The 27,551-nt window shown below is 36.7% G+C and overlaps 1 protein-coding gene and 1 pseudogene across 1 annotated transcript in view; one reads left to right on the forward strand and one right to left on the reverse strand.

Moving 5' to 3' along the window:
• Positions 1-27,551, forward strand: part of GRIK2 (glutamate ionotropic receptor kainate type subunit 2) — a 754,527-nt gene that overhangs the window by 506,853 nt on the left and 220,123 nt on the right. The window contains exon 10 of the mRNA XM_004710894.2: positions 8,911-9,117. Within this exon, the coding sequence (XP_004710951.1) occupies positions 8,911-9,117 (207 nt within the window). The remainder of the gene's footprint in view (positions 1-8,910; positions 9,118-27,551) is intronic.
• LOC105979364 lies at positions 4,801-7,746 on the reverse strand (annotated as a pseudogene).

The following is a 27,551-nucleotide window of genomic DNA, read 5'->3' on the forward strand; positions in this document are numbered from 1 at the left end:
TTTGAGAATGATGTACAAATGCGCTTTACACAATTGATGTGTGTATGGATTGCGATAACAGTTGTATGAGCCCCTAATAAAATGTTTAAAAAAAAAAAAAAGCTCTGATGTAAGTGGAATGCAGGATTAAGGATAAATTAGTTGAATGGATTTGTGTACTTTGAACATGATTCTGTCTAAAGAAAAAGATTCATACTGAAGGAAGGAATAATTAGTAATTAGTACCTAAATGCAAATAATTAAATCTTGGAGCAAGTGAAACGTGATTGGATTGTGCTAAAGATAGTCCTCTTCGGCCAGGTGTATTCTTCATCCTCTTCCTCTGCTATCTGTTTTAAGAGACTGACCTGTGGGGATTACCTCCACCGTCACCTATGCCTTCTGATTTCTGACTGGGTCTGGCCAGTGGAAAACCAGGGCAGGATCTCAGAGAACGAGAGGACAGAGAGAGTATGGCTCTTTTGCCCCGGAATTACTCTCTGTGAGATTCCCTCAGGATGACTGTAGCTCCTAACAGAAGGTGATTGCTCTTCTCGGTGAGATCCCACCCACAGTGACCCCATATGCACAATAGCACGAAGCACCACGCAGCCTTGCACCATCCTCACAATCATTCCCATGCCCAAGCCCACTGTTGCAGCCACTGTGTCATTCCACATGGCTGAGGGCCTCCCTCAGCTTTGCTGACCCTCCACTTTACCAAGTATGATGTCCTGCTCCAGAGGCTGGTCGCTCCGGACAATATGTCCAAAATACAAAACACACAGTCTTGCCATCCTTGCCTCTAGGGAGCACTCTGGCCACATATCTTCCAAGACATGTTTGTTTGCCCTTTTAGCAGTCCATGCTACTTTCAACCTACTTCTCCAGAACCACAATTCAAATGCTGAGACTCTGGTTCAGGGTCCTAATTTCACGTGATTATGAGGCAATTGAAAATACCATGACTGGGGTGGGGCATGATTTTCAATATTCTAAAGAGGTCTGTGCAGCAGATTTACCTAGTCCAACATGTCTTATGATCTCTTGACTGCTGCCCTCATGAGACTGATTGTGTTACTGGGCATTGCCATTTGGCCTTCAGTAGCCGGTGTTTCACGGCTCTGTGTAAGGTTGTTTTCATGAGCGACTTTCTCCAAAGGGGGAAGCCAAGTCCTTCTTTGTTGTCTTTTCTTAGTCACCACTGCCTGCCAACCTGATCGAGAAGCGGTGGGGAGATGGAAATAGTATACCACAAAATCTTTAAGGTGTTCATTTTAAATGTGAGTAATTAGCTATGTTGTGTTTCAGGGTGAGGCACACTGAAGGCAAATGTAATTTAAAGAATGGTCCTATGTTTTTTGCATTCTTGATTTTTGAGTGAGATGGGTTGTTGTGGGGGTCATTTCTTTGAAAGGCCGAATAACAAAAGAAGAAAGAAGAGTGAACAGATTGATAGTGTGTATGGTGTAGAAATGAAAATTAAATATGGAATCTAGGCCAACAATCTGAAATGAAAACAGAACGGGGTTATGGATAGTAGGTGGTTGAATTAGAGGTCTTTATGAAGTTGAATAATTGTAGGGTATGGGTATGATTGAACAATGAACTGGAAGAACGAATAGGAATCCCCAAATGTTATCAATGGTTAGCATGTTCAGCTGCTAAGCCAGAGACCAGAAGAAAAGCTTTGATTTTGTTTTGAAAAACCAGTCACTGAGCGCCTATGGAGCACAGGTCTACTCTGACACACACGTGTCCTCTACAGGTAGAAGGCACCTGGGTTCGTTTTTGTGTTTGATGTTGGTATATTCTGTGAAAATGCCTTACTCAGTTGTGATCAGGAGAGAGGTAGAAGTTTAGTGGGGGAAAGGATTTGAGGACTAGTAGGACATGGGATTGAGAAACTTCCACGTTGAACAATTCATCAAAATGGATTTCAAACACACAAAAAATGACTGCAACCGTGGTTACTTACATCCAATACTTGAATATTAGCAAGGAAGGTTCCATTCCCCTTGAGTAAATCTTTTGATGTAGATCTCATAGAAAGGCAGTGATAGTGAAGACAGAATAATATAATATGGAGGCATTAGCTCTAGAGAAGGCAAATTATTGCATGAGGCATGGAGGGAATGATCTGGGGGCAGTATTGAGGGACAGGTGGTCACTGGATATGTCTTTGTTATTTTAGGGAGGTGGAGGTGATAATAAAAACCAGTCTCAGAGACTGACAAGGAGACACGTACAGATGGAGCGCTATGCTGCCTGGTGCCAACAAGAAAGCCGAGGCTGGGGCTGGGTCAGCCATGCAATTCCCTTTTAGAGGCAGATTTGGTCGTGGACGTGGTCAGCCACCCCAGTAAAGTTGGAGGGGATGGTTTTGTGTTGAATAAACCCGTAACCAGACAAGAAAACAAACAAACGCACAGTCTCAGAGAGAGGTAAGATGAGAATTCCAGAAGTCAGATGAAATGCTAGCGGAATTTGCTGGTCTCTTAGCAGGACATCCAGACAGTACAGAGGCAGTGTTATAGTTGGATTGGAAGAACAGGATACTCGTCAGAGGACACTGCCTAGTTAGTAGACTGAAGAAGTCAAACTCACAGCCATCAATTCAATTCCAACTCATGGTGACCTGTAGGGGATGCTAGCACTGTTGGGTTTCTTAGACTGAGTCTGTGTAGCAGTAGACAGTTTAATATTTGTCCTGTGGAGCACCTGGTAGCTTCAAACCGCAGACATTGTGGTTAGCAGCCCAGTGTACAGCATGGGTTCCTTAGACACTAGGGTGCACACAAAATTAATGTAGGAAAACCGGAATAGGAAGATATGGAATCAATACTAATTCTTTCTAAGATGAGTGTGGGCAAATAGACACATTGCGGTGTGTCAAAACTCCAATAGGTATGACTGCCCTCGTGGAATGACTGTGATTTTCTCATGGGCGAGAGGAGCGTGATGACATTTCTAGATGGCTTGTCTCAAAGAACAATCTTCCAGAGACTTCTCCCATATTCACTAAGTAAGTAGTAGAGCCAATTTCACACTTGTTTACTCACAGCACAATCATCCTTACGATATGCCACCTGCCCTCAATGAAAAATGCTAAAGCATGCATTCTCCTTGCACTTAGTTAGCATACAAATTGCTTATTCAGATCCCTTTGTTGAATCCTATAGAATTTAACACCCCACTCTTCTCTTCTTTTTCAAGAACTCCTTACTCACTGCACTCAGCCCCACTGACTGTCATTATCCTCGTCCTGGACCAGGACGAAGTTCTACGGGTCTTTATGTTAGATTTTCACTTGAGTGAAAAAGAATTCCTTAGCCTGGAATTCTTTTCTTTTAGATTTTTAAATACTTTATTTTCTTTCTAACGTTTAATTTCTATCTTTTTTTCTTTTCAGAGACTTTCAGACACGTTACACAAATCTTATATTGCTAGTTACTATGCAGAATATGTTCTCGATTGCATTATCCAGTTTTAATAGCATTTGATACTATCTGAAAGGAGACCTGGTGGCAGAGTGGTTACATGCTTGCCTGCTAAGCATAAGGTCAGCAGTTTGAATCCACCTAGGGGTCCATGGGAAGAAGGTCTTATAGAGTGTCTAGGGGTGGAAATCAACTCAGGAACAGTGTATTAAAGCCACGTGACGTTGTATGTTCCATTTGTTTAAGGATACACTATCTGTTTCCTTCTCTAACTCATTAACATTTGGGTATAAGAATTTCACTTTCATACAGAGGATCCTGACATAAATTTTTTTGAAGGCCGCATAAGCACTTGCTAGATACTGCTTGTGTTTGGCTAGCTTGTCTAGAGAGAGAAAACCAGTGGCACTTATATACATATAAGAAGTATATATACATATGTATATATACTTATATGCATACATCAAGAAGTAGTCTTATCGCAAGAAGTCATCCCAGCCCAGTCCAACTTAAGTCCACAGATCCAATGTGGGCCAGAACCCCTTCAGATTCATGTAGCTCCAGGCTGATCCCACAGGCCAGAATCACGTAGATCCAAGGTCACTGGAAAAATGGCAGAGTGACAACAGCTCTGTGTTGGGGGTCCACATGGAGCCACCCTTGGAGGAAGATACAGCATCCCAGCAAGCAAGAAGAGGAAAAGGAAGAGAGGGGAGGGGTTCCCAGCATCTCGCTTATAAAAAGACCAAACCTCCCAGGAGGCATCATTAGACTATGCCCTTCTTGATTGGTTGGACCTCACACCTACACTTTCATATGAATTCAAGTTGACATAAAATCTAACTACCATACTGTTTCCCCACCCACCACCTTTAGATTTCTAAGTAAACTGCTACTTTATTCATATAATAAAATATAATAGTAGTTGCAATTTTTGTAGTTGTCAGGACAAAATGTAATAATATAAATAAACCCCCAACTTCAATTATTGGTATAGAGTATGCAAATAGTCAGTCTTTTATTCATTCCCTTATTCAATAGACCTTTGCAGATTTCCATGCAATACTTTAACTTTGTTTGCTTGAGCCGCTCTTTGAAATTCTGTTTAGTTTTTTACTTCATAATTTCTGCCGGTCACATTAGATACTCCAATTTGATTTATTAGTATTATTACGTTTTTTACAAGTGGGGCATTTTCATGTTTTGTTTTTCTTAAAAATAGTTCTCTTTCTGATGTCAGATATGTACGGTGTTGTGTGGGACTCAGAATCACAAGATAATTTTCATGGTTTTCCTGATGAATTTGTTGTCCTCACAAATAAAGGTGTTTGTGTGTGTGTGTGTGTGTGGAGGGGTGGGTGTTCCTTGTAGGAAACTGGCATCAAACCAGTAAGACTGCATTTATAAACCCATCGTTTTCAGGATTGTTGGGAACCTGAACATATTTCTCCCAAATCACCTTGCCTCCTTGCGTCACCAGTCCCAGCTCACTCACTTATTTCAGTGACTGTCCATTTGGTAATTGTGCCCAACACTGTATACAGAGGGGATGAGGGGGTCTTCTTTACACCAAATATTGGTAAGCAAAAGGTGGCTTTAAGTCCAGGGTGCATAATGATTGCTTTCTTGAAACATAAGCCCATCAGTCTGATGAATTGTTCATATTTTGGTAGTTTCCCTGTAAAGTCACCCCCAACAAAGCAAACTGTAGTAACCAGCCTTTTCCATGCTTTCTTTTTCCTTTTTTTGTTGAAATAGTTTTAGAACCTCACTTTCCCCTAGGACAGTGGTTCTCAACCTTCCTATTGCCACGACCCTTTAATACAGTTTCTCAGTTGTGGTGACCTCCCAACCATAATGTTATTATTTTTTAAACATTTTATTAGGGGCTCATACAACTGTTATCACAAGCCATACACACATCAATTGTGTAAAGCACATTTGTACATCATTCTCAAAACATTTTCTCTCCACTTAAACCCCCGACATTAGGTCTCATTTTTCCCCTGCCTCCCCGCTCCCCGCTCCCTCATGAGCCCTTGATAGTTTATAAATTGATATTTTGTCATATCTTGCCCTGTCCGACATCTCCCTTCACCCACTTTTCGGTTGTCTGTCCCTCAGGGAGGAGGTCACATATAGTTCCTTGTAATCGGTTCCTTCTTTCCTACCCATTCTCCCTCTACCCTCCCTGTTTCGCCACCCACACCACTGGTCCTGCAGGGCTCATCCGCCCTGGATTCCCTGTATTTTCAACTCCTATCTGTAGCAGTGTACATCCTCTGGTCTAGCCAGACCTGCAAGGCCGAATTCGAGTCATGGTAGTGGGAGCGGGGAGGAAACATTTAGGAACTAGAGGAAAGTTGTCTGCAAGGCCGAATTTGAGTCATGGTAGTGGGAGCGGGGAGGAAACATTTAGGAACTAGAGGAAAGTTGTATTTCTCTTAGTAGTTACATTGCACCCTGACTGGCTCATCTCCTCCCCGAGACCCCTCTGCAAGGGGATCTCCAGTGGCCTACTAATGGGCTTTGGATCTCCACTCCGCACTCCCCCCATCATTCACTATAGTAAGATTTTTTGTTCTATGATGCCGTATACCTGATCCCTTCGACACCTCGTGGTTGCATAGGCTGGTGTGCTTCTTCCATGTGGGCTTTGTTGCTTCTGAGCTTGATGGCCATAATATTATTTTTGTTGCTACTTCATAACTATAATTTTGCTACTGTTAATTTGGGTGACCCCTGTCATGACCCACAGGTTGAGGGTCATGAACTTTGGGCAGAGGGACTTCCCATTTTCCCTCTTTCTCTTCTTGTTTTTGTTTAATCACATTGGAAAGTACTTTAGCCCTACTGTCCCTCCCTGTCCAGGAGCAGATAGCTAGGCCTGGCGCTTGTGGAGTCCTCTCATCGTTCTTTTGTTTGGCGTTTCTGTGAATCTTGATAGTCTTTTTCATTTGTATGTTCTTAGCTTGATGCTGCTTAAGGTAGAGCTTGGCCTACACACCAATCCTCTCTTTTGTCTAACTTGAACGTTCTGTCTACTTTCCTTCTTTCTTTTTCTCATGATAAGCCAAAGGAGACCAGTGGGCTTACAGATAGGTCCGTTTTATGGCATGGTGCTGGCAGCAAAGCCACCAGAGGCAGCCTCAGGGGCGCGATGAGCCACTCAGTTTTCTGGTTCCTGAGACCCATGAGCTGGATCCTAGCAGCCCGAGATAGGAAAGCAGCTACTCTATTTTTAAAAGGAGTTTCAGAATATCTTCTGAATACTCTCCTTTATATTCTGCTTTTTTAAGACTATTTGCTTCCTTTATGTGTGATGTTCTTGATGATAGCCGACTGTCCGTCTGCTCGTAGCAGTCCTTAATGTTCAATGTGTAGAATCTGTTTTAAGGTGTTCTCTAAATTCAGGTGGGATAGATTCAGTTGTATTTTGGCTCTGATCGACTTGTTTTCATTTTCCTCAACTTCACCTTGAACTTATATCTACGCAATTATTGGTCTTTTCCACAATTGGCCCCTGGCTTTGGTTTGTGTGGCTGGTAACGTTGAGCTTTTCTATCATCTCATCCCTGAGATGTAATCAATTTGATTCCAGTGTATTCTTCTGGTTAAGTCCACCTATATAATTGCCATTTAATTTCTTGAAAAAGGGTATTTGCAAGGAAGACATCATTAATATAGTGGAGTGAAATATCTTAATATGACTCTTCTACTTAAATCTCTGTAACTCCGACCAAATGATTGTGTGGACTATGGGACTTGGGCATGACATTGGAAGAGTAAATTCAAGATCTCTGTTTGAAGTGGTGGAGGTCACGGAGACCAGATACATCAGAGACTGTCACAGGCACTCAGAGGAGTGGCATGGAGACCATAGGTGCTATCTACTCATTTAGCCAGAGGCCATGGAATTGTGGGACCTAGCAATAGATAGGCTGCCTTAATGGCCCAAGGAGGCAAAGACCAAAGGACCATGTGGCTGAGAGACAAGAATGGAGAGACTTGGCTGCTGCTGAGGAAACCAATGACCGTATCCTTTCTGAATTGCCAAATAAATCCCCTTAATTGTGAGTATTGTACATGAGATCTGTGTGGCCACTACACTGAATTGTTGAACCCAGCGTAGATGTAGAATGGCATTGGAGGAACTATTAGTGTCAGAATTGGGAATGAAGAATGGACCAGGGGGGCATGGCTAACTCTTGCCTTGTGCAATAGATTGGTCTGCAGAGGTCAGCTATGTCCACCTACAATGCCACCAAGGTCACTCTTTCCAATTACTATCATGTGATCTCCATCGTTGATCTATCACCATGGCCATGTTTTCCACCTACTGCCTTTCCTCTTTGTTTTCAACTTTTCCAATCGCATCACCAGTAATTATAGTCATTGTTAATGCATCTTGATTACATATTCGATCAAGTTCAGATTGAAGCAGTTGGTAGAATTCTTCTTAATCTATATCTATATCTTCATCACTAGTTTTAGTAGTTGGTGCATAAATTTGAAAAATAGTTGTATTAACCAGTCTTCCTTGTAGGCACATCAATCGTATCTTATCACAGAAATAAAATGTATATTAAGATAGAACTTGAAATATTTTTTCTGGTGTTGAATGGGACACCATTCCACTTATGCTTGTCATTCCTGGCATAGAAAACCATGATTGTTCAATTCAAAATGGTCATTTTCCACTTACTAATGCCTAGGATATTGATCTTATTTGTTCCATTTCTTTTGTTGATGGCTCACAGTTTTACTTGATCTATACTTCATACATTTCTTGTTCTGATTATTAATGGATGTTTACAGATTTTTTTTTCTTGTTTTAAGTATGTGCCATCAACAAATGAAGGTTCCGAATGCTTTGTTAAGATAGACTCTGCTTTGAGGAGACAGCTCTTCTTCTGTAGTATTTTGTTTGCCTTCCAACATAAGGGACTTATTTTCTGGCATTACTTAAGACATTATATTAGACACTGTTCTTCTACTTACTTGTAATAGTAGAAATAGCTCATTTTTCAGAAGTGGAAAACACTTTTTTCTTCCTAGTTTGTGCTTAGTCTGGAAACTTAGCTAAAACCCATTTACCATGCGCAACTGCTGGTATTTAAAATACTGGTAGTAAAGCTTCTAGCGTTACAGTGGCACACAAGCTACTGCAGTGCAATAAACTAACAGATAAAGGGGGGTGCATGCATATAAGATATATAGTACATTATATTCTATACTACATTTGTATCACATTATAATAGTAAAATAGTATAGCTTTATATTTCTTGTTAAGTACAGATATCTCATTAGTAATATGAATATATCCCTTCTTAATATATTAAACTATATTAATTACAAGTTAAAAAAAACCTTAATTGATTTGTTGCCCTAAGTTTGATAATGTAAACATTTCTGTTCTAAGAAATCCAAAATCCTCATAGTCAGTTTCATAAGTAATTAACACTATTATCTTTATGTTTATTGCTTTTAGGAAGAACCCTATGTTCTATTTAAGAAGTCTGATAAACCTCTTTATGGAAATGACCGGTTTGAGGGCTATTGCATTGACCTTCTCAGAGAGCTCTCTACAATTCTTGGCTTTACATATGAAATTAGACTTGTGGAGGACGGGAAGTATGGAGCCCAGGATGATGCCAATGGACAATGGAATGGAATGGTTCGTGAACTAATTGATCATGTAAGTCACTTTTCTCATTATCCATTACATTATGAAGATTGATGAGAGGCTTATTTATTTAAAAGGGCATTTCTAATAGTTGATGTAAACATGGAGCTTAAAGATAATGGAATTTTTTTCTTTAAATGTTTGAGGCTCTCATATTTAATAATTTGATATGAATAATGATCAAAATATTATTTAGCATCTGTTATTCTCTATGATTTTATTCATAAAAGCTATTACTTTTGTCATTAAATATAAAGAAACTATGTATATTTTTCTATATGGACATAAATTTGTCTTAGAGAAAATAGTATCTGGTGATTTAATATCTTAAATATTAAGTTTCCATCTTAATATAATATTAGGTATATAATTTCTCAACAAATTTTTTCAATTTATAGTCCCAACTTAATAAACAATAGATATATTAGATGATGAAAACTGTAGATTTCATGATGAAAATTCAGTTCTAGGATAATATGCTTCAAATATTTAGAGTAGAAATGAGATATCTATAGCCATATGTATAAAACATAGACTCAATATTGCAGATGAAAAATAAAACAAAAATAGAATTTGAAGCAGAAAGAAATGTGATTTTGTTTAAATTAAGATGTTTATTTCTTTGGGACCAAAATATTATAATTTCTCAATTGTAACGTTAATAAATTTTTCTCTTTGAAAAAACACTCTGGCATTATCTCATATCACTACATGATATTTGACTTTGTATTTTGTCACATTTAAGTTTGAAATTACTCATTATATCAAAGCATATTTTACTACTAAGAAAATTCTATAAAATAGATAAGTTATTTTGTATTGAAGATTATGGTGAATTTTCTTCTGTAACTAAATAAAAATTCACCTTTTAAAATACCTTATACATTCATTACTATTATATAAAAAGAGATTCATTGTCTCTTCTTTTTCACACTACACAGATATATATTTACATACACATAAATCCAATCAAAGGTACCTCAAAAAGTAAATGGAAAAATGGAATTAATAGATAATGGAATTTTTCTCTGGGCTTTTTGAAATTTTCTTGTGTGTGTGTGTTTCCTTTACATATCTCAGTTAGAAACAGAATAAAAAACAATTAAAGGGTCCCTAGTATATTTTTTCCATGAATTTTCAATTTGCTAAATAAAATCCTGATATTCTAATTGGTCTCTCTTTAAGCATAGTTGGATCTAGGGTCTAAAAATATGCTATTGAGTTTCTCTGTCTCTTATTATCTTTTGATTTTGTTTCCTATAAATACCATTCTTAAACATGTCAACATGGTAACAGAATTGATTCATGATTGTTCTAAACCAGTTGTCCACAACTAGTTCATAAAGGACTTTCAGTAATGTGGGAAGGCATTTCTGATTGACATGATTTTTAAAAAATAATTTTATTGGGGGCTCAAACAACTCTTATCACAATTCATACAAACATCAATTATGTAAAGCATATTTGTATATTCATTGCCCTCATCATTCTCAAAACACTTGCTCTCCACATAAGCCCCTGGCATCAGCTCCTCATTTTCCCCCTCCCTCCCCACTCCACCCTCCCGCATGAACCCTTGGTAATTTATAAATTATTATTTTTTCATATCTTACACTGTCTGACGTCTTCCATCACACACTTTTCCATTGCCCATCCCTCAGGGAGGAGATTATATGTAGACCCTTGTAATCAGTTCCCCCTTTCTACCCAACCCTCCTTCCACCCTCCCTGTATCGATCCTCACACCACTGGTCTGGAAGGGGTCATCTGTCCTGGATTCCCTGTGTTCCCAGTTCCTATCTGTACCAGTGTACATCCTCTGGTCTAGCCGGATTTGTAAGGTAGAACTAGGATCATGATCGTGAGTGGGGAGGAAGTATTTAGGAACTAGAGGAAAGTTGTATGTTTCATCACTGTTACCCCACCCTGACTGGCTCATCTCCTCCCCACAACCCTTCTGTAAGGGGATGGATTGACATGATTTATAGGGAGCTGGAGGAGTTGATAGATATACTTAGTGATAAAAAGTCAGGATCCTATTAAATATCCTACAATGACCCTGAAATACACAGAACAGTCAATCAGAACACACTGTTATCCAGTTCAACTACAGAGCGCTGAGGCTGGAAAATTTTGCTTCTAAACTTACTTGTTGCTTAGAGTTCTCATTTTGATGAAAAAGAGGGTCTCCTCCAAAGTTTCAGCAAAATCCATGCGTGGAGGCTTTGGACTGTGTGCCATCTGTGAACCGACCGATAAGACTAGTGGGAAGGAGTGTTGGTCAAGCCTGGATTGTGTTTTCTTTCCTGGAGCAATGGGATAAGGTCAGCCTGATCGTGCTTATAATTTTTCTGTGGACATAATTGCAGAGGTAACTAATATTCATAATATTTCAAAAACACATCTTACCCCTTCATGAATTAAACATATAGAAACAATACAAAAACAAACTCATTGCTAGGTTAGCAATAGGAAAAAAAATATGTTTAGGGAATTGCAAAACAGCAACACCCAGTTATATAACAATGAACTAAAATTTAAATCTCATTGGCATGATGGAAAACTCCTAAGCTAAAATGAACTAGCTAGCATATATTTTTATAGGACTACTTAAACAAGAACGGATTAATTTCGAGGCTCTGGTTATAGGTTTTTACCTGTGTTGTTACACTGGACATGTGACATTTAGTTAATGGAACATTGCCAAACGCCTCAAAAGACATAAAGAGGAAAAGTCAGAAAAAGTCAGGTATGGGGCTGTGCATGTGTAGAAATATGTAGAAAAAATGTACCCCTCAACAGGATATGTTTACATAACTGTTAAAGAATTTTTAAAAATTTAGTACCAATCAGCTTATGGCTGCTTCTTCATCCTTCTCATTTGGAAGGATCCTTTAATGTACAGAATTTGATAGGAGTTTTCAAATACCTTATGATATAACTAAAGATGGGTTTTGGTGGTACAGTATGAAGATATAACTTCAGAAGAATTGTAAGAGAGAGTAATTCACTCAGGATTTTTTGCCCTTGAAAAAGGTACACCTCTTCCTTGCAAGCACACATCCACACACATAGTAAGGCTTCACAGCAAGTTTAATCATCAATAACTGATAAGGCCATTTATTCAATTCCTACTTATTATACAGTTGTGAGCCTTGCTCAAATTGATTGAATTCTTTTTATCTTTCCTCAAACAGAAATAGAGGTCCTAGTTCATATATTGGTAATAATATATACATTTCTAATACAGTGTCTGACATATAGTAGGCAGCCAGAAATTAAGTTCAAACATGACTTCTTACTTCCCTTGCTATATAATGTTTACGAATATTCCCTTTGAAGTCTAAATCATTACACATTTAGGCAGTATTACAATGTGAAGGATGTAGTGATTACAGTTACTCATTATTGCATTAATTTTACTTTTGAACTGAATTGCAATCACTAAAACCAATCTTAATTATGGAAGTGGTTGACTGCAACCACTTAAATGAACTGTGTCTTGTGAATGGCAGTTTTATTTTTAAATAATTAAATATAGGAAAATATTAATACAGAAATAAATTAATGTTTGGTTATCAATAGGAGGGAGGTAAAGCAGTATTGAGGTCATCATTAAAACAGGAAATCCTAATTTTTAAAAATCCAATACTTAAAATAAAAATCAAAGTAGTTATAGGGAAAAAGTGAAAACATTTTTGGATTTCTTTATACTTATTTGATGGTTTGTTTTATTGAGTTGAGTTTGAACTGCATATAAGATCAAGAGCAAGATAATATATTTTTCCTGCTTAAGTACTTGAAAATCTTAATATATCACTGATTAGATAGGCTTTGATAAAATAAATGTTTTTCTGAAAATTTATTTTTAATACATTTCAAAAAATGATAATATTAAGTCTCTACTATAGCAAAGTATTTTATAGAGACAGTAAAGTATATTCTCTCGATGTATCTATCTATGTCTCTACATCTATCTTTTTCTCTATATCTATCTATATCTCTAGATCGATCGATCTATCATCTATCTATCTATCTATCTATCTATCTATCTATCTATCTATCTATCATCTATCTATCTATCTATCTATCTATCTATCTATCTATCTATCTATCATCTATCTAATCTATCTTTCTTTCTGTCTGTCTGTCTGTCTGTCTGTCTGTCTATGGAGCCCAGATGGTTTAGTGCTTATGCATTGCGCTGTGATCTGTGTGGTCAGCAGTTTGATACCACCAGCAGCTCAGCAGGAGAAAGACAGCTTTCTACTTCAATAAACAGTACAGCCTCAGAAACCAAGAGAGAGTTGCTATGAGTCAAGATTGAATCTATGGCAGTGAATTTTTTAAAATATATATATATATATTAGTAGGGATCTGTGGTGGCATAGTGGGCTAGGTGTTGAGCTAATAACCACAAAGTAAGAAGTTTGAAACCACCAGCCCCATCTTCAGGAGAAAACCACTCCCACACTCCAGTTTTTCCCATAGTGCTGTCCTTGTAAAGCTGTGTTCAACATCACAACAGTTTCTGCAGCATTTTTCCTGAGCTGGAAACAAAATTTCACAGCTGCATGCTGTTCTCTTAAATTGGCCATCAAAAAACAAGGTTCGAGTGAAACTACTTTTACAAAAAAATGCACTGTGAGCAGAGAGAACCTTCCCAGGGGACACCACTGGACCGAGTTCCTTGATGCTTGCCTTGCAGCAAAAATGTTTCCTATGAAAGGTCCGCTCAGGTAGAGCTTTTTTCCAGGTAATTTTTGGTCTCCCCTTGTATGTACCTATAATATATATATGTAAACCATGAGGTCTTTCCATCACTTTGAAACATCATGGACCATACTTTGAACTCTTATTACTATAGGTAACTTGAATAACTTTTTATTTAAGTTAAATAGGCAGCTATAGAAAGTGCATCATTTTTGTGAATCATCAGATGGATTAATATCTTAAGATAGACATTATGTGTCTGTGTTAAAGGGTTGACTAGAGAAATAAATCCAGAAACACTCAAATGTGTGTAAAAGAGAGCTTTATATCAAAGAGCAATTCTATATTGAGAAAACATACCCACCCAGTGCAGATCAATCTAATATTAGTCCATAAATACTTCTCAGTCCTATACTAGTCCATAAATACCTTTTCAGACTCACATAACCATTCACAATCATGCCAAATGCAGGAAGATGATAAGCCTGTGGGTGTCAAGTCTTGTGGATCCAATGGTGGTGGACGCCTCTCCAGGCCTCTGCTGCCATGGCTCTATGTGGCTTGTCAATAGGAAGGTGAAGCAGAGAGATAGTGCAGGAAGAGGGGAAGTTCCCAGAATCCTCATGGGAAAGCCACACTCCCAAGGAGGCAGCATCATGCTGTGGCCTGATTGACAGGCTAAACTCCACTCCTTCATTCTATTTATCAAGTTGACATGAAATTATGTAACTACCACAGTGTCTTACAAGTTCATTGCATTTCTTGTCCTCTGTATTGTGGTGTATAGTTGGTAATATCCATATGCTTCAAGCCTACTGAAAATAACTGAGCGATATAAATAAAAGTAATGCAAAAAAGTCCAGCTTTCAAGAATATTTATTGAAAGGATGAGATAAATACTTGATAATGTTATACAACAAAATAACATGTTCCTCAGGGATTATGTTATATATTTTCCAAGTGCTTTCCTTCTTATGTTGTATTGCAAAGGTGCCAATGAAAATGTCTGTTCAAAGACCAAGTAAATAAATAAACTGTGTCATATTTTCCTTTTGAAATTAAAACATCATAACTTTTCATATACTGTTTTATGAACTATGTTGTCAAGTTTCTCATTTTTAAAAGGATGTTTAGCAGTTGAGCCAACATTGTAGAGATGAATATATATAAACTTGTTAATGCAACTGTGTTATTAAGCTGGGTTTAAATTATACTTGTAGCTTTGGGCTGTGTATTTCTTACAGCTAATAACTCATATATGGGCTCACGAGACAACTGTTGTGAGCATGTTATTCATAAAGCCAACTGGAGTTATTCGTTAGCATGAGGGAAAACACCTAAGCTGTAATAAAGTAGCACATATTGTTATGGGACTACTTTAAGGAGACAAGGCCAGTTAAATTACTTTCAAATCTCTGGGGATGTCTACTTGGAATTTGAAAACCTCAGGAAGATTTATACTTGTTGACACCCATACAGAATAAAACAATATACAAATTCTCAGTATATGCAAGTGAAAATTATACCTCAGATGTGTTCCTTCCTACCTCTCCAGTTTTATTCCACCTTTCCAGTTTTATAAAGATTCCTAGTGGCACCGGGGTTAGGCATTGAATTGCCAACTGCAATTTTGGCAACTTGAACCTATCAGCTGCTCCAAAAGGGAAAAATGAGACTGTCTAATCTCATAAAGATTTAGTGTTGGAAACCTTGTATAAGGTCACTAGAAGTAGGAATCAACTTTATGGCAGTGGGTTTGAGGGGGTGGAGTTTAAACCTTGCCACCGGTTATATGCTTATTTTACACTTCCATGGCTCACATTACTGCTATTACTTCTACTACTATTACTACTACTACTGTTCCTACTACCACCACCACCTCAGTGGTGACTACTACTTCTACCACTGTTTTCATTTATATTGCTTTATATTGAATATTAAACATTGAACAAATTTCTAGAATTAATGTGGGAAAATAATTATAATATATTTAAATAAATGCTTTTAATATATGTATTTTGCTCTGTTATCCAAGGATAGAAATAGTTTTATAAATGCAACTAAACACTGAGATATTTTTAAAAGCTGTTTTCTGATAAGACTATAAGAAGGAAAAAAGACTATAGAAGTGACTTATTGAAAAAGTAATATTTTAAATTCAAAGCATAGTTTTTTTATACATGGCAAGAAAAACTTCTCCATTTTGAAAGAAATTTGTGTTTTTATATCATTATCCATTTGAAATTGATAAAAGTGTTCATTGTGCAAAAAATCATTGTTTATCTTCAATGGTGCTCTTTATTGTAACATCAAGTGCTCTTGAAATCATAACAGTAAGTAAAACAATTTTTTTCAGGTTACAAAGAGAGAAAGAAATTCTGCTCCACTTTATAAAACAGTTATGTTAAAGTGAGAAATCTGTTGAGATCTAATTTACACTTACTCTCAATTTTTTAAAGAATACCTATGCTGTTGTAGTTTTCCACCCACAAGAATGATGCCCAGCATGCCACCTTAGCATTTCAATTGATATTTAACACCATCAAACCTTTCATAATTCTTAAATCAGCCTTAAATGACCTCCCTTTATTCTGCTTTTGACTCCGGATTTCTCTTTTATTATATACTAGAAGATAACCAAGCAATTGTTTTTTAGGGAACTTAAAAATGCTCCAGCTATTCTGACAAAAACAGAAAGACTAAATCATAAAATAGTTTACATAAATGAGTGTTGATTTGCTCTATGCATTTGAATTTTGATAGCACCGGGCTTTGATTTTACACATTAGTGAAAGCACTCTAGAATTTCTAGGGTAAAGGTTTGTGCCTACTAGTAAAATTATTATAACTCTCTGTGTATGTGCTATTTAATTTTAGGCAAAAAAGCTAAAAAAAATAGAACTGAAAATCCCACTCACTGCCTTTAAGTTAATTCTGACTCTTAACCACCCTATTTAGGGTTTGTGGGATGGTGTTTCTTTACGGAAGCACACAACCTTGGAGTTAATAGCTCCATGTCAACATGATGACATTTTCAAAAAAGGGCTAATGTATTTTTTCTCAAAATAGGAAACACTTGAAAGTGAAAATAATCAGGAAATAATTCAGAGAATAAAGTAATGAGAAAGTGAACCCAGAAACAGTATATCAGAAACTAGTGTAATTCTGATTTGTGCTATAAGAAACTGTGACTTTTCTAATATGTTTAGCTGATATTCAACAACCATTTATTAGATATGTATTCAGTGAAAGGGACTGTATAACTATAGTGTTAATAACTACTAAAACTAATAACTACTTCAAGTCCTAATAAAACATGTGAAGTATTCTATTTCCTTTTATACTAGTATAATAAACTTTTTCCTTCCTCTGTGTAGCTTCACAATAATATTGATAATGCATTGAGAAGTATTTATGTTTCTTCTTTCCCTGATATGTAGACCAGGATTTTTAGAGAATTTGTTTTTCTCTAATAAGACTTCGGCAATGTGTTGAGTGATTGCAATAGTAGAGCAAAAACAGCAGCTAGGGGTTATTTCACTCTCAGCATACATCACCAATTATTGAAGAAATGTCCCCCATGCGAACATAAAGTAATTAAAATATCAGTTAAAATCTTGTATCCTTGAAGAAGGATTAAAATGTTAAATTCATATTATAGGAATTCCCCTGCCTCATACATTATAGAAGGCAAGTAATTCATCTCACACGGAAACTTTTCCTTAATTTGCCAGGAGAGGCATCTTAAAGAAAAGAAACCTTTTCAAAAGCTTCTCAAAGGAATAAAGGAAAGTGAATTGAAATGTGGAAGGTTTATGATAGGGATTTGATGACTTAAAACAAATAAAAGTATTATATAAAAAGAGGTGTATATTCTCAGAGGACACTGCCCACGTGGTCATGTTCAAAATCTGGAAGTATTTGAAGTCAGTAATAAAGTTTGAATTTATTCTGGCAGCACTGGAACAGTGGCCTAGACAGCTTACTTATGTGTACTATAAGGAGGGTCGATATGTTTGTTGTTAATAAGCCCTGGTGGTGCTATGATTAAAATGCTTGGCTGCTAACTACAAAGCTGCTTGTGCAGTCTGATTCTGAAAAGATTAAAAGCCTTGGAAAACCTATAAGGTTACTGTGTTAGTCTGGGTAGACTAGAGAAACAAATCCAGAGACATTCATATGTGTTTTTATATATTAGATTTTTATATATTAGAGCAATTGAATATTAAGAAAACATCCCAGCCCAGTCCAGATCAAGTCCATAAGTTCAGTATTAATGCATATATCTGATACCAACCTATAAATTCCTCTTCAGACTCATGAGACACATGTAATGATGTTGAATGCAGGAAGATTACAGGTCAGTAGATAGAAAGCATTGTGGATCCAGTGGCAGTCAAGGCATCTCAATGCTGGCAGGGCTCTCCACATGGCTCCTTCCACTCCAGGGCTCTAGGGTAGCTCCACATGTCTTGTCAGATGCAATGCCATCCAGGGAGTGAGTTTGTGTCCTGCCTCCAGCATGCTATTTATCTCCTTAGAGCCTCCAAATGAGGTCATCAAGCTATGACCTGATTGACAGGCTACACTCCACCCCTACACTCTTAATCCTCTCTAATTGACAACAGATTATATAACTACCACACTTGCTATGAGTTAGAATCATCCTCAAAGCATGAGGTTTGGCTTTGGACATGTTGTTAAATAATGAACATGGATATGCATTTATGATCATCAGAGAAACAGAATAAGTATCAATAATAAGATATACAAACACCAATTTTTTAATGCAATATTGTGTTTATAACACTGAACAAATGCAACAGAAACAAAACAAAGGAAAATTCTACACATACACAATACTTAAAAAAGAAAGGAAAGGAAAAATATTCTTGGTAGGCCAATGTTTCTTTTCATATGATAGCTTACCAGGTTGGGTTTCAAAGTAAATTTGAATGTAAACATGATGTAATTGCAAGATAGGATGTTTTATATTATGTCTAAATGGCAGCATAGGTTACTTATACATCTGTAATTTTTCTGTGCCAATCATAGTTTTCAACTCTGAGACTATGAAGGTACGTAAAAAAGTATTTCTTATTTCTTCTAGATTTTAGTTTCTCTATATATATGGTTTTATGCCAAGCAAAATGTGTGTAAATGTCTCTGTGATAAGTGAATGATTGTAGACAAATTCGCTCAGTAATAGACTTGTCTTAGTCTTTTTATGATACCTTTGTAAAAAGATCTAATCAAAACTGTGGTTTTGGAGGGGATCGACGCCAAACACAAACAAACGCACTGCCATCCAGGGAATGCCGCCTCCTAATGACTATGAGGACGGGTTTCCTGGACTAACTCTGTATAGGGTAGAAAGCCGTCTAAGGGGTGGCTGGTGATTTCCAACTGCGCACCTTGTTTTGGCCATCACAGCCCCACGCATACCCTCTATGGCACCTGGGCTCCAGGGCGTCTTCCAGGCCTATTACAATCAAGGCAGAGAGGTCAGCTCAGAAAATTGTGGTGACTGTTGTTTGGGATTTTTTAGTTGTGAAAGAGTAATCTTCCTGGGTGTTTTCAAAGGACAGAGTGTGATTATCTCTCCCTGCCATTGGGTTGATTCTGATGCGACAGGAAAGGGTAGACGGCGCCTGTGGGTTACCTAGACTGTAAAGCTGTCGGAGAGTAGAAAGCCGAATCTTTCTCTCACGGAGCAGCCGGTGATTTCGAACTGATAACCTTGGTAGTTCATTGGGTAACCACTATGCCACCAGGGCTCCCTAGAATGATCATGGGAACTTCAGATGAAGAAGTTTTAAGAAAAATTAAAACTATACTGGGGAACGAAAGCCACAAAATCAGCCTGGAAGTGTTTCGTTTTTCAATTTTTTATTTTAACCTCATCACAATAAAGCGAGTACCTGCTCCTTCTTCTGGGTAGCATGGACAGCCGAGAATTTCCCTGGGAATATCAAGAGCCATGGTCTTGTCCCTTCAGAATTCATTGGCTCCCTAACTCAAAAAACACTGAAAAGGAACAGAATTTGAATCCCTTGGGAATACCCAAACTTCTGTTTTGATTTTATGTAAATTGAAGAGGGAATAACTTTTCAGAGGGTAAGGAAGATGGAAGTATCACCTTCAGAAGATACAGGATATATCCAGAAGCAGATTTTTTATATTTATGTTTTTGTTTAATACAGATTTCCATAATTTCATACCAATATTTTTACTTATTCTCAGATAAAAATAAATGTGTATACATATGTATTTGTGTGTGTGTATATATATATATATTTTTTTTTTTTTTAAGTAGTAGTAGATATATTCCCAAGATATTTTGAGAAACTTAAGGATTATATCTAATCATTTTATGAGGACAATGATTAAGGCAGAACATGAGTTGTAAGAAAATGACAGCTACTTTTTCCAATGCGTTATATTTAGTGCTGAAGTTAATTAATCCCTGTACAATGGATGTCACTGTATACAACATAGCAGTTGACTAAAATACTAAGTTTTGAACTACAACTTGTTCATCCTTATTTAAATATATTAAAATGTAATAAAATTGATGTGATTGATTCAGAAAACCTTTAAACAAAGGACTAAAATAAAGTAAATAAGATTTCTATCTCTAGTTTAATTGCTAGATCTAATTTTATCAATTAAAATTTATTGCCAATGTATTTATTTCATAGTATGTAATCATATTAGCATTAGTCGCTGTTGTTTTATGCCGATTTCAGGTATCTTCATCTATATAATTTCCTGATCATCTCTACGTAATTTTAAGGGTTTCTGGTTCCTCTTGATTCTTCTAGGACAGTGGTTCTCAACCTTCCTAATGCCACTATCCTTTAATACAGTTCCGTTCCCCAACCTTAAATTTTCATTGCTACTTCATAACTGTAATTTTGCTACTGTTATGAATCATAATGTAAATATCTGATATGCAGGATGTATTTTCATTGTTACATATTGAACACAATAAAGCATAGTGATTAATCACAAAAACAATATGTAATTAGATATTGTGAAATATTTACTTCCTATTACTGATAAATGAAATTATGGCATGAAGCATGCTGTAGCATGGTTAAAAGTCTTAATAAAACAACAGTAAACTACATTTCTACATTTTGGGACAGTATGCACAAAAAAGCCAACGTCAGTGCAAAGGTTGAGATAGCTTCTTTCTCACCAAATCAGAAATTCTCAGGGCAGTCTTTGCAAGAGCACCACAAAGATCATCTTCTACAACAAGTCTACTTCTGCATTTAGACTTGATAACCAACAAGCTGGAAAACCCTGTTTCACAAAGATATGTTGTTGGAAATGAAAGAAGAAGGCGCAGCACAGTCTCAGACAGAACAGGACATGACTGCACACACTTGATGCAGAATTTTGTAACTGGCATCGTAGAGAAATCAGTTCTCACTGCATCGCTGTTAATAAGTTCAATGAAGTCCTCTTGTGCTGTCTCAGGAACGTCTTCAACTTTGACTGTGAATGGGCTCCTGGCAAGTGCACATGGGGTGTCAGGTAGATTTGGAAAGAATGATGAAATTTCATTTGCAAGTATATGTAAGAGTTCTTTCTCAGAAATTATCATTGTAATCCTTTTGTCTGGTTCAATGCCATGTTCTTCAAAGAAAGCAGATAAGGTAGGCAACATGTGAATTTTATTTTCATACAATTTTCTTTGCAAAAGCTGAAATTTCAGTTGGAATGATCGAATCTATTCGGACAAATTGAGGCATGCTGCATTTGGTCTTGCAATGATAAATTTAACTCATTCAAGATGGCAAAGATGGCAACCAAGTAAACTATTTTCTGCAGTTCACTTTTATTGCTGAAAAGTGCTTTGAACTGCAGTCTTGCTTTCTGATTATAAAATGCTTTGAGTTCATCACGAAGCTCAAAAACACATTTTGAAACGTTTCCTCTTGACAACCATCTCACTTCAGTGTGAAATAGCAGAGCATTATTTGGTGCATCCAGCTCATTGCACAGTTGCAAACACAGTTGACCGTTTAAAAAGCGTTCACATTTACAAAATTGACAGAACTTATGACACTTTTCATTACTTCTTGTAACTCTAGTGGCAGAGTCTTCATTGCTAATATTTTCAGATGAATCATACAGTGAATTTGGATGACTTTTGGCGACTCTTTCAGTACCAAACATCAAAATCCAGATCGACATCCTAGCGTAGCTGGAGCATTGCAAACACCACAGACCTTTTCCCAAGAGATCTTTGCTCTTTCAGAAATGAACCAACTGTGTCAAATACCTCACATGCATCAAAAGTTTTGCCAAAAAGAAACATCTTTAAAGTCGCCATCATTTATATACCTCACATAAACCAGTAACTGTGAACAGTTTTCAACATCTGTAGATTCATCAAGCTGGATGCTAAATATTGGAAGTGGAACAGATTTAATTTGCTGGATTACCTGATCAAGAATATCAGCAGACATGTCATCTATAATTCTGTGGACAGTGTCCTTAGGTTAGGAAATTGCATTCAATTTCTTAACAAATTCATCTCCAATCATAACTCGAACAATTTCTTTGGCTACTGGCAACAGTAAATGCTCAGCAATGGTGTGAGGTTTCATAACTGGTGATTCTGAGTGCCACCAACTATGAAGCTTCAACAGCTGCTAGATTTTGTTTGTGGTCTTGCCACCAGCGTCAAGTCTGGCTTTCTTGAGTACATCAGCTTTGCTTCTAAAATAGTTGGTATCCTCAGATGCTTGCTATTAAAGTGGCATTTTAGTTTGTCCAGCTTCATAGATTCAGCTGATAGAACTTTACAACAAATAACACATTACAGTTTCTCAATTCCTGCTGTAAGTATTGAGGTAAAAGCATACTGTAAAAAATCCTCACTATATTTTCTTTTCTTAACGTTCTCTACATGATACATTGTCATGGGTCGGTTTGCTAATGAAAGTAGCTTTAATAATACAAAAATTGATACACGGCATAGTTCAGTTAATACATTTCATTAAAGTTTCCTATGATTTACCATTCTCTGTGTTGTTTTTTCATTACATACCTATTGCTATCAGAGGAGAGCAGTATTCACATCAACCAAAGCTGAATATAAAAAGACTGATGGGCATCTAGATTAAGTTCCCATGGTATAGATTTTTTTTGCAGTAGTTGATAATTTTACAGTACATGATTTTACATTTACCCAGTAATTATAATTAATAAAGCATCATTTTACCTCCAATACTGCTGTTTACAACACAGTAGCTGCTCTTAACAGAGTAGCTGCTTTCAACACAGTAGCTGCTCTCTACACAGTAAATGCTTTGTACACAGTAGGTGTTCTCTACACATGTGTGACTGGTCTACATAAGTACATTATGGCAACAACCCTATCACATACACCCTGTATTTGTACAGGGTGTATGTGATGGGGTTGTTGCGATGATATCATCATACCGGGTACTTGTATGTGGGCGTATCTGCATGTGGGCAGACCCGACTGGAGACGATAAAAGAGCGGTGTCTCGGTTCCTAAGACTATCAGACAGACATATGTGTTTTCCGATGGTCTTAGGCAACCCCTGTGAAAGGGTCATTCGACGCCCAAAGGGGTTGCGACCCACAGGTTGAAAACCTCTGATCTAGGAACATTCAATTATCTAATGGAGGTCCTGGGTGATTCAAACTCACAAACCACTCTGAGGGAGAAAGATGAGACTTTGTGCTCCCTCTAGGTCTTGCAGCCTTGCAACCTCCCTGTAGAGTTGGAGACGAGGCAGAGCTGAGTCCTTGGGAGTGGGTAGGAGTGCAGTTTATTGTGTGTTTAATATTTGATTGTTAGATTAAGGTGATAGTCATTTGATGCTTTTTTGTTGTTGTTTTGTTTTTTAATTATTATCTATTTATCCAATTTACTCCTGGAAGAACAAGGGTATTGTCTGCAGCACTTAGTACAAATGTATTTACTTATTTGGGTAACAATTTACATTTTAAATAAGGGACTATTGTGCCATCTTTTATGTCTCTACATATGTCTTTACATCTCTAGGTTTCAGATAAAAAAAATTTGGTTAAATGAAATATCATATTTTTTACTAGAAGAATTGGCTTGATGCCAATTTGGCCTACTCCACTAATGAAATTACTTAAAAATTCACCAAAATGAATTTTCCTTGTCCATTTAGTCCAGGTAGACTAGAGAAACACATCCATAGAAACTCATAAGTGTTTATGAGAGTTTTATATAAAGGGTAACTGTACATTAAGAAATCATCCCAACCCAATCTATTCCAAGCCCATAAATCCGATATTGGCCCATATGTCTGATACCAATCTATAAAATCCTCTTCAGACTCAAGAAACACATGCAATGACACCGAACGCATGACAGTCACAGGCCAGTGGGTAGAAAGCCTTTGGATCTAATGGCTTAAGCTTTCAGAGCTGGCAGGGATCGCCATGTGGTTTCTCCAGCACACAGGGCTACATCAGAGTAGGTCCAAGTGGCTTCTCCTCAGGGATGTCTCACAGGGAGTCAACCTTGTCAGTAGAGAGTGGGCAGAGAGAGAGAGTCTCTCCCACCCCCAAGGAGGAAAATACCAGAGTTCCCAGAATTCTCAGGAGAAGGCCATGCCCTCACAAAGGGCTCGTTGGTTTTATCTTGATTGACCAGCCGGAGTCCACCCCTTCACTCATAATCCTCTCAAATTGACACCAGATTATGTAACTATTGCACACAGTGTTTTCATATAAATGCTTTGTGTCCCTTATGCATGTCTATGTCTTGAAGCTGGCATAATTTCAAGCTGTTCTAGGTATATCTTATAGTAGTTACTCAGAGCCTCATTCTTAATGGAGATGGTCAACACATGCGCATCAAGTGAGTAAATGGACATAAATCATCTGCCTTGCCATTGCTGGTCTCCACACTCAGAGAGTGCAATAAATTTTACATGATACTACTTATGATTATTCTCACCCCTAGTCATGACTTCATCTGAGATTCCCCTGACAAAGAAAATTAAAATTGAATAAGAGTATTCAACTTATTAAAATACCATATTTACTCGAATATAAGCCCATCAGAATATCCACCTAGGCACCTAATTTTACCACAAAAACTATTAAAAATGTGCTGAAAAACTCGGCTTATACTCAAGTACATACAGTAAAATAATTCTAGAGTGAAAAAATGGGTCATGGCTATAAGAAAAGAGAAAACATTCTGACATATTATTCTAGACAGAAATACACAAAAAAATTCTATTTCAAACATTAAGCAGATATTGTCATATGTATTAGACTATGGAGGATGTGAAACAATGTAAGGCCATGAGTTATAGAAAAAATATGCAGGGTAAGTCAATTAAAAGGAATTTTCCCTTATGGAACTCCTCAACATAAAAGTGCATCAAGGTCAGAATCATCACAATTATCCTGATGATCATTCTTTCTAAGCAAACATACAGGAAATTGGAAACCTGAGGAACTTTCCTATAGATATAACCAAGAACATTCTACATTTTGCCTCTCACTTTACCAAATTATGGAGAGCATCCCACATTTGCGGACAATACAGACATTATCACAATAGTGTTAGAGGAATATTGGTTTTCTTAATTAAATTCATAAAAGGTTAGTTCATAAGAGGTTAGTTCCATACTAATAATCATGTCTTCTGAAAGCTTGACTTCTGCCATCTACATTTGCTCTCCATTTGTCCGATTTTCTGTTTTTATGTCTTCTTTAGGACTAAATGAATTTTCATTTGATTCCTCCCATTTTTTTCTGTATTAGTTTAAGTTATAATCTTTATCTGTGCTTTTATTTTCAGTAATGCTACTAGGAAAAGTTAGCAAGTTTACACAAAGTGTCAATTAATCAATAGTGTGTCTTTCCCTAAAACAATGCAAATCTTACAAAGTTTAAATTGATCAACCCCTCCTTGACATCTGCTATTATATTAATTATAATCCAAAATTGAATTAACCTCACAAATAGATCATTAATACTTTTCTCCTTATAGTCAATTTATTTTAAAATTTTAACATATTAAACACATTATTATAGATCTTCCCACATGGTATTTAAAAATATACATAAGAACACACTTTACTACTATATTTCTGTTGGTAGTTAATGGTTTCTATTGTCACTTTCCTATTTTTTATTTGTGAATATCTTTATTTCATCCTCATTCTTGACAGATAGTTTTGCAGATTATTTAATTCTAATCTGATGTTTGTTTTTACTCAGTAATTTGAGCATATCAGCCCATCCTTTTCTGACTCCATTGTTATTCTTATCAAGTTGTCTAATTTTCATTCCACTGTATTTTCTTGCTTTTTTCCTCTGATGACTTTAAAAATCTTCCTGTTCTTAATATTTTCAAGTTTAATTCTGATGAACACCAGTGCCCACTTGTTCATTTTGCTTAATTTACTGTGGAAGTGACAATTCATGAGATCCTTTGGTTTATTTTAAGGAAAAAAGAGACCCCTAAATTCAAATGCATTTTCCAGGGGTCCGTTTATTAAGTCTTTAAAAGAAAGGGGACAAGTCAGCTGGATGAGAGACACTCAGCATGAGACTAAGACGGTGCCAACCCAGCTACTTAAATAGGACTTGGAACATGAAGGAAACACATTTCATGATTGGTTGCAAATCAATTCATCACAAAGTTGAGAAAGGGACCAGGTTTCGAATACGTACACTATTGTAGGAAAGAAAACTTATAAGGTTGGTTCAGGACCTTCTAATCATCTTGGTTGGGACATGGCTCATGACCATTAGACCTTAGCATCCCAATTTCCATCAACGGTGTACCAAGGGAATGGTAAAAAACACATTCTTCCTAAAGGCAAAATAGTTTACATTGCTGGTCAATGTACTGAAATGAACTCATTGGATATAGAATCTATGTTGAGAATCAAAATAGATTTGGGGCTTCCAATGCAAACCTGGCACTCAGATTTAATCTCCAAAGCAGATTCTAGAACATTCCTAGCCATTATTCTTGAAATTTCACCTGCTTTGTAAATCAGGCTGACTTTAGTTTGGCATATATACCTTATATACTCAAGGATAACCCGAGATTTTCAGCACATTTTTAATGTAGTTTTTGTGGCAAAACTAGGTGCCTCAGCAGATATTGAGGTCGGCTTATATTCGAGTATATAGAGTATCTCTCTTTGGTGTCATGGGAATGCTAGCCACAGGTCAATTATTCAAACCCATCAGAAGCTCCATGGGAGAAAGAGGATGCTGTTTGCTCCTGTAAAGATTTACAGTCTTATAAACCTTATAGGGTTGCTGTAAGTCAGAATGGACTTAATAGCAGTGGGTTTTAGGTTATGTCTCATAAACCCTGTTTTCTCATTCCTGTTTCTTGTCTACTGCATTCTACATAATGACTTCTGACGTTTCTATTTTACACTTTAAATTTTCTAATTTTCAGCGTAATTAATTCATCGGTGTGCTAATTTTATAATTTTCGTTTCAAAAGGCCTATTAATTTAGTTTTGTAAATCTGCCTTGCAATTTTCTTTTCTTTCTCTCCTTTTTACTTGCTTTGCATTGCTTTCATTTCTTTAAATATCACATATATACATAATTTCTATTTATATTTTATATATATTAATGTTATAGTGTTTGGATTTGTTAGTCTGGGTACTTTAGAGAAACAAATCTACAGAAACTCATGTATAAGAGAGAGTTTTATATAAAGG

The sequence above is a fragment of the Echinops telfairi genome, unplaced genomic scaffold (genome assembly GCF_000313985.2).
Source record: "Echinops telfairi isolate 266 unplaced genomic scaffold, ASM31398v2 ScPeMD7_3533;HRSCAF=4204_0, whole genome shotgun sequence".
Classification (NCBI taxonomy): Eukaryota; Metazoa; Chordata; class Mammalia; order Afrosoricida; family Tenrecidae; genus Echinops; species Echinops telfairi.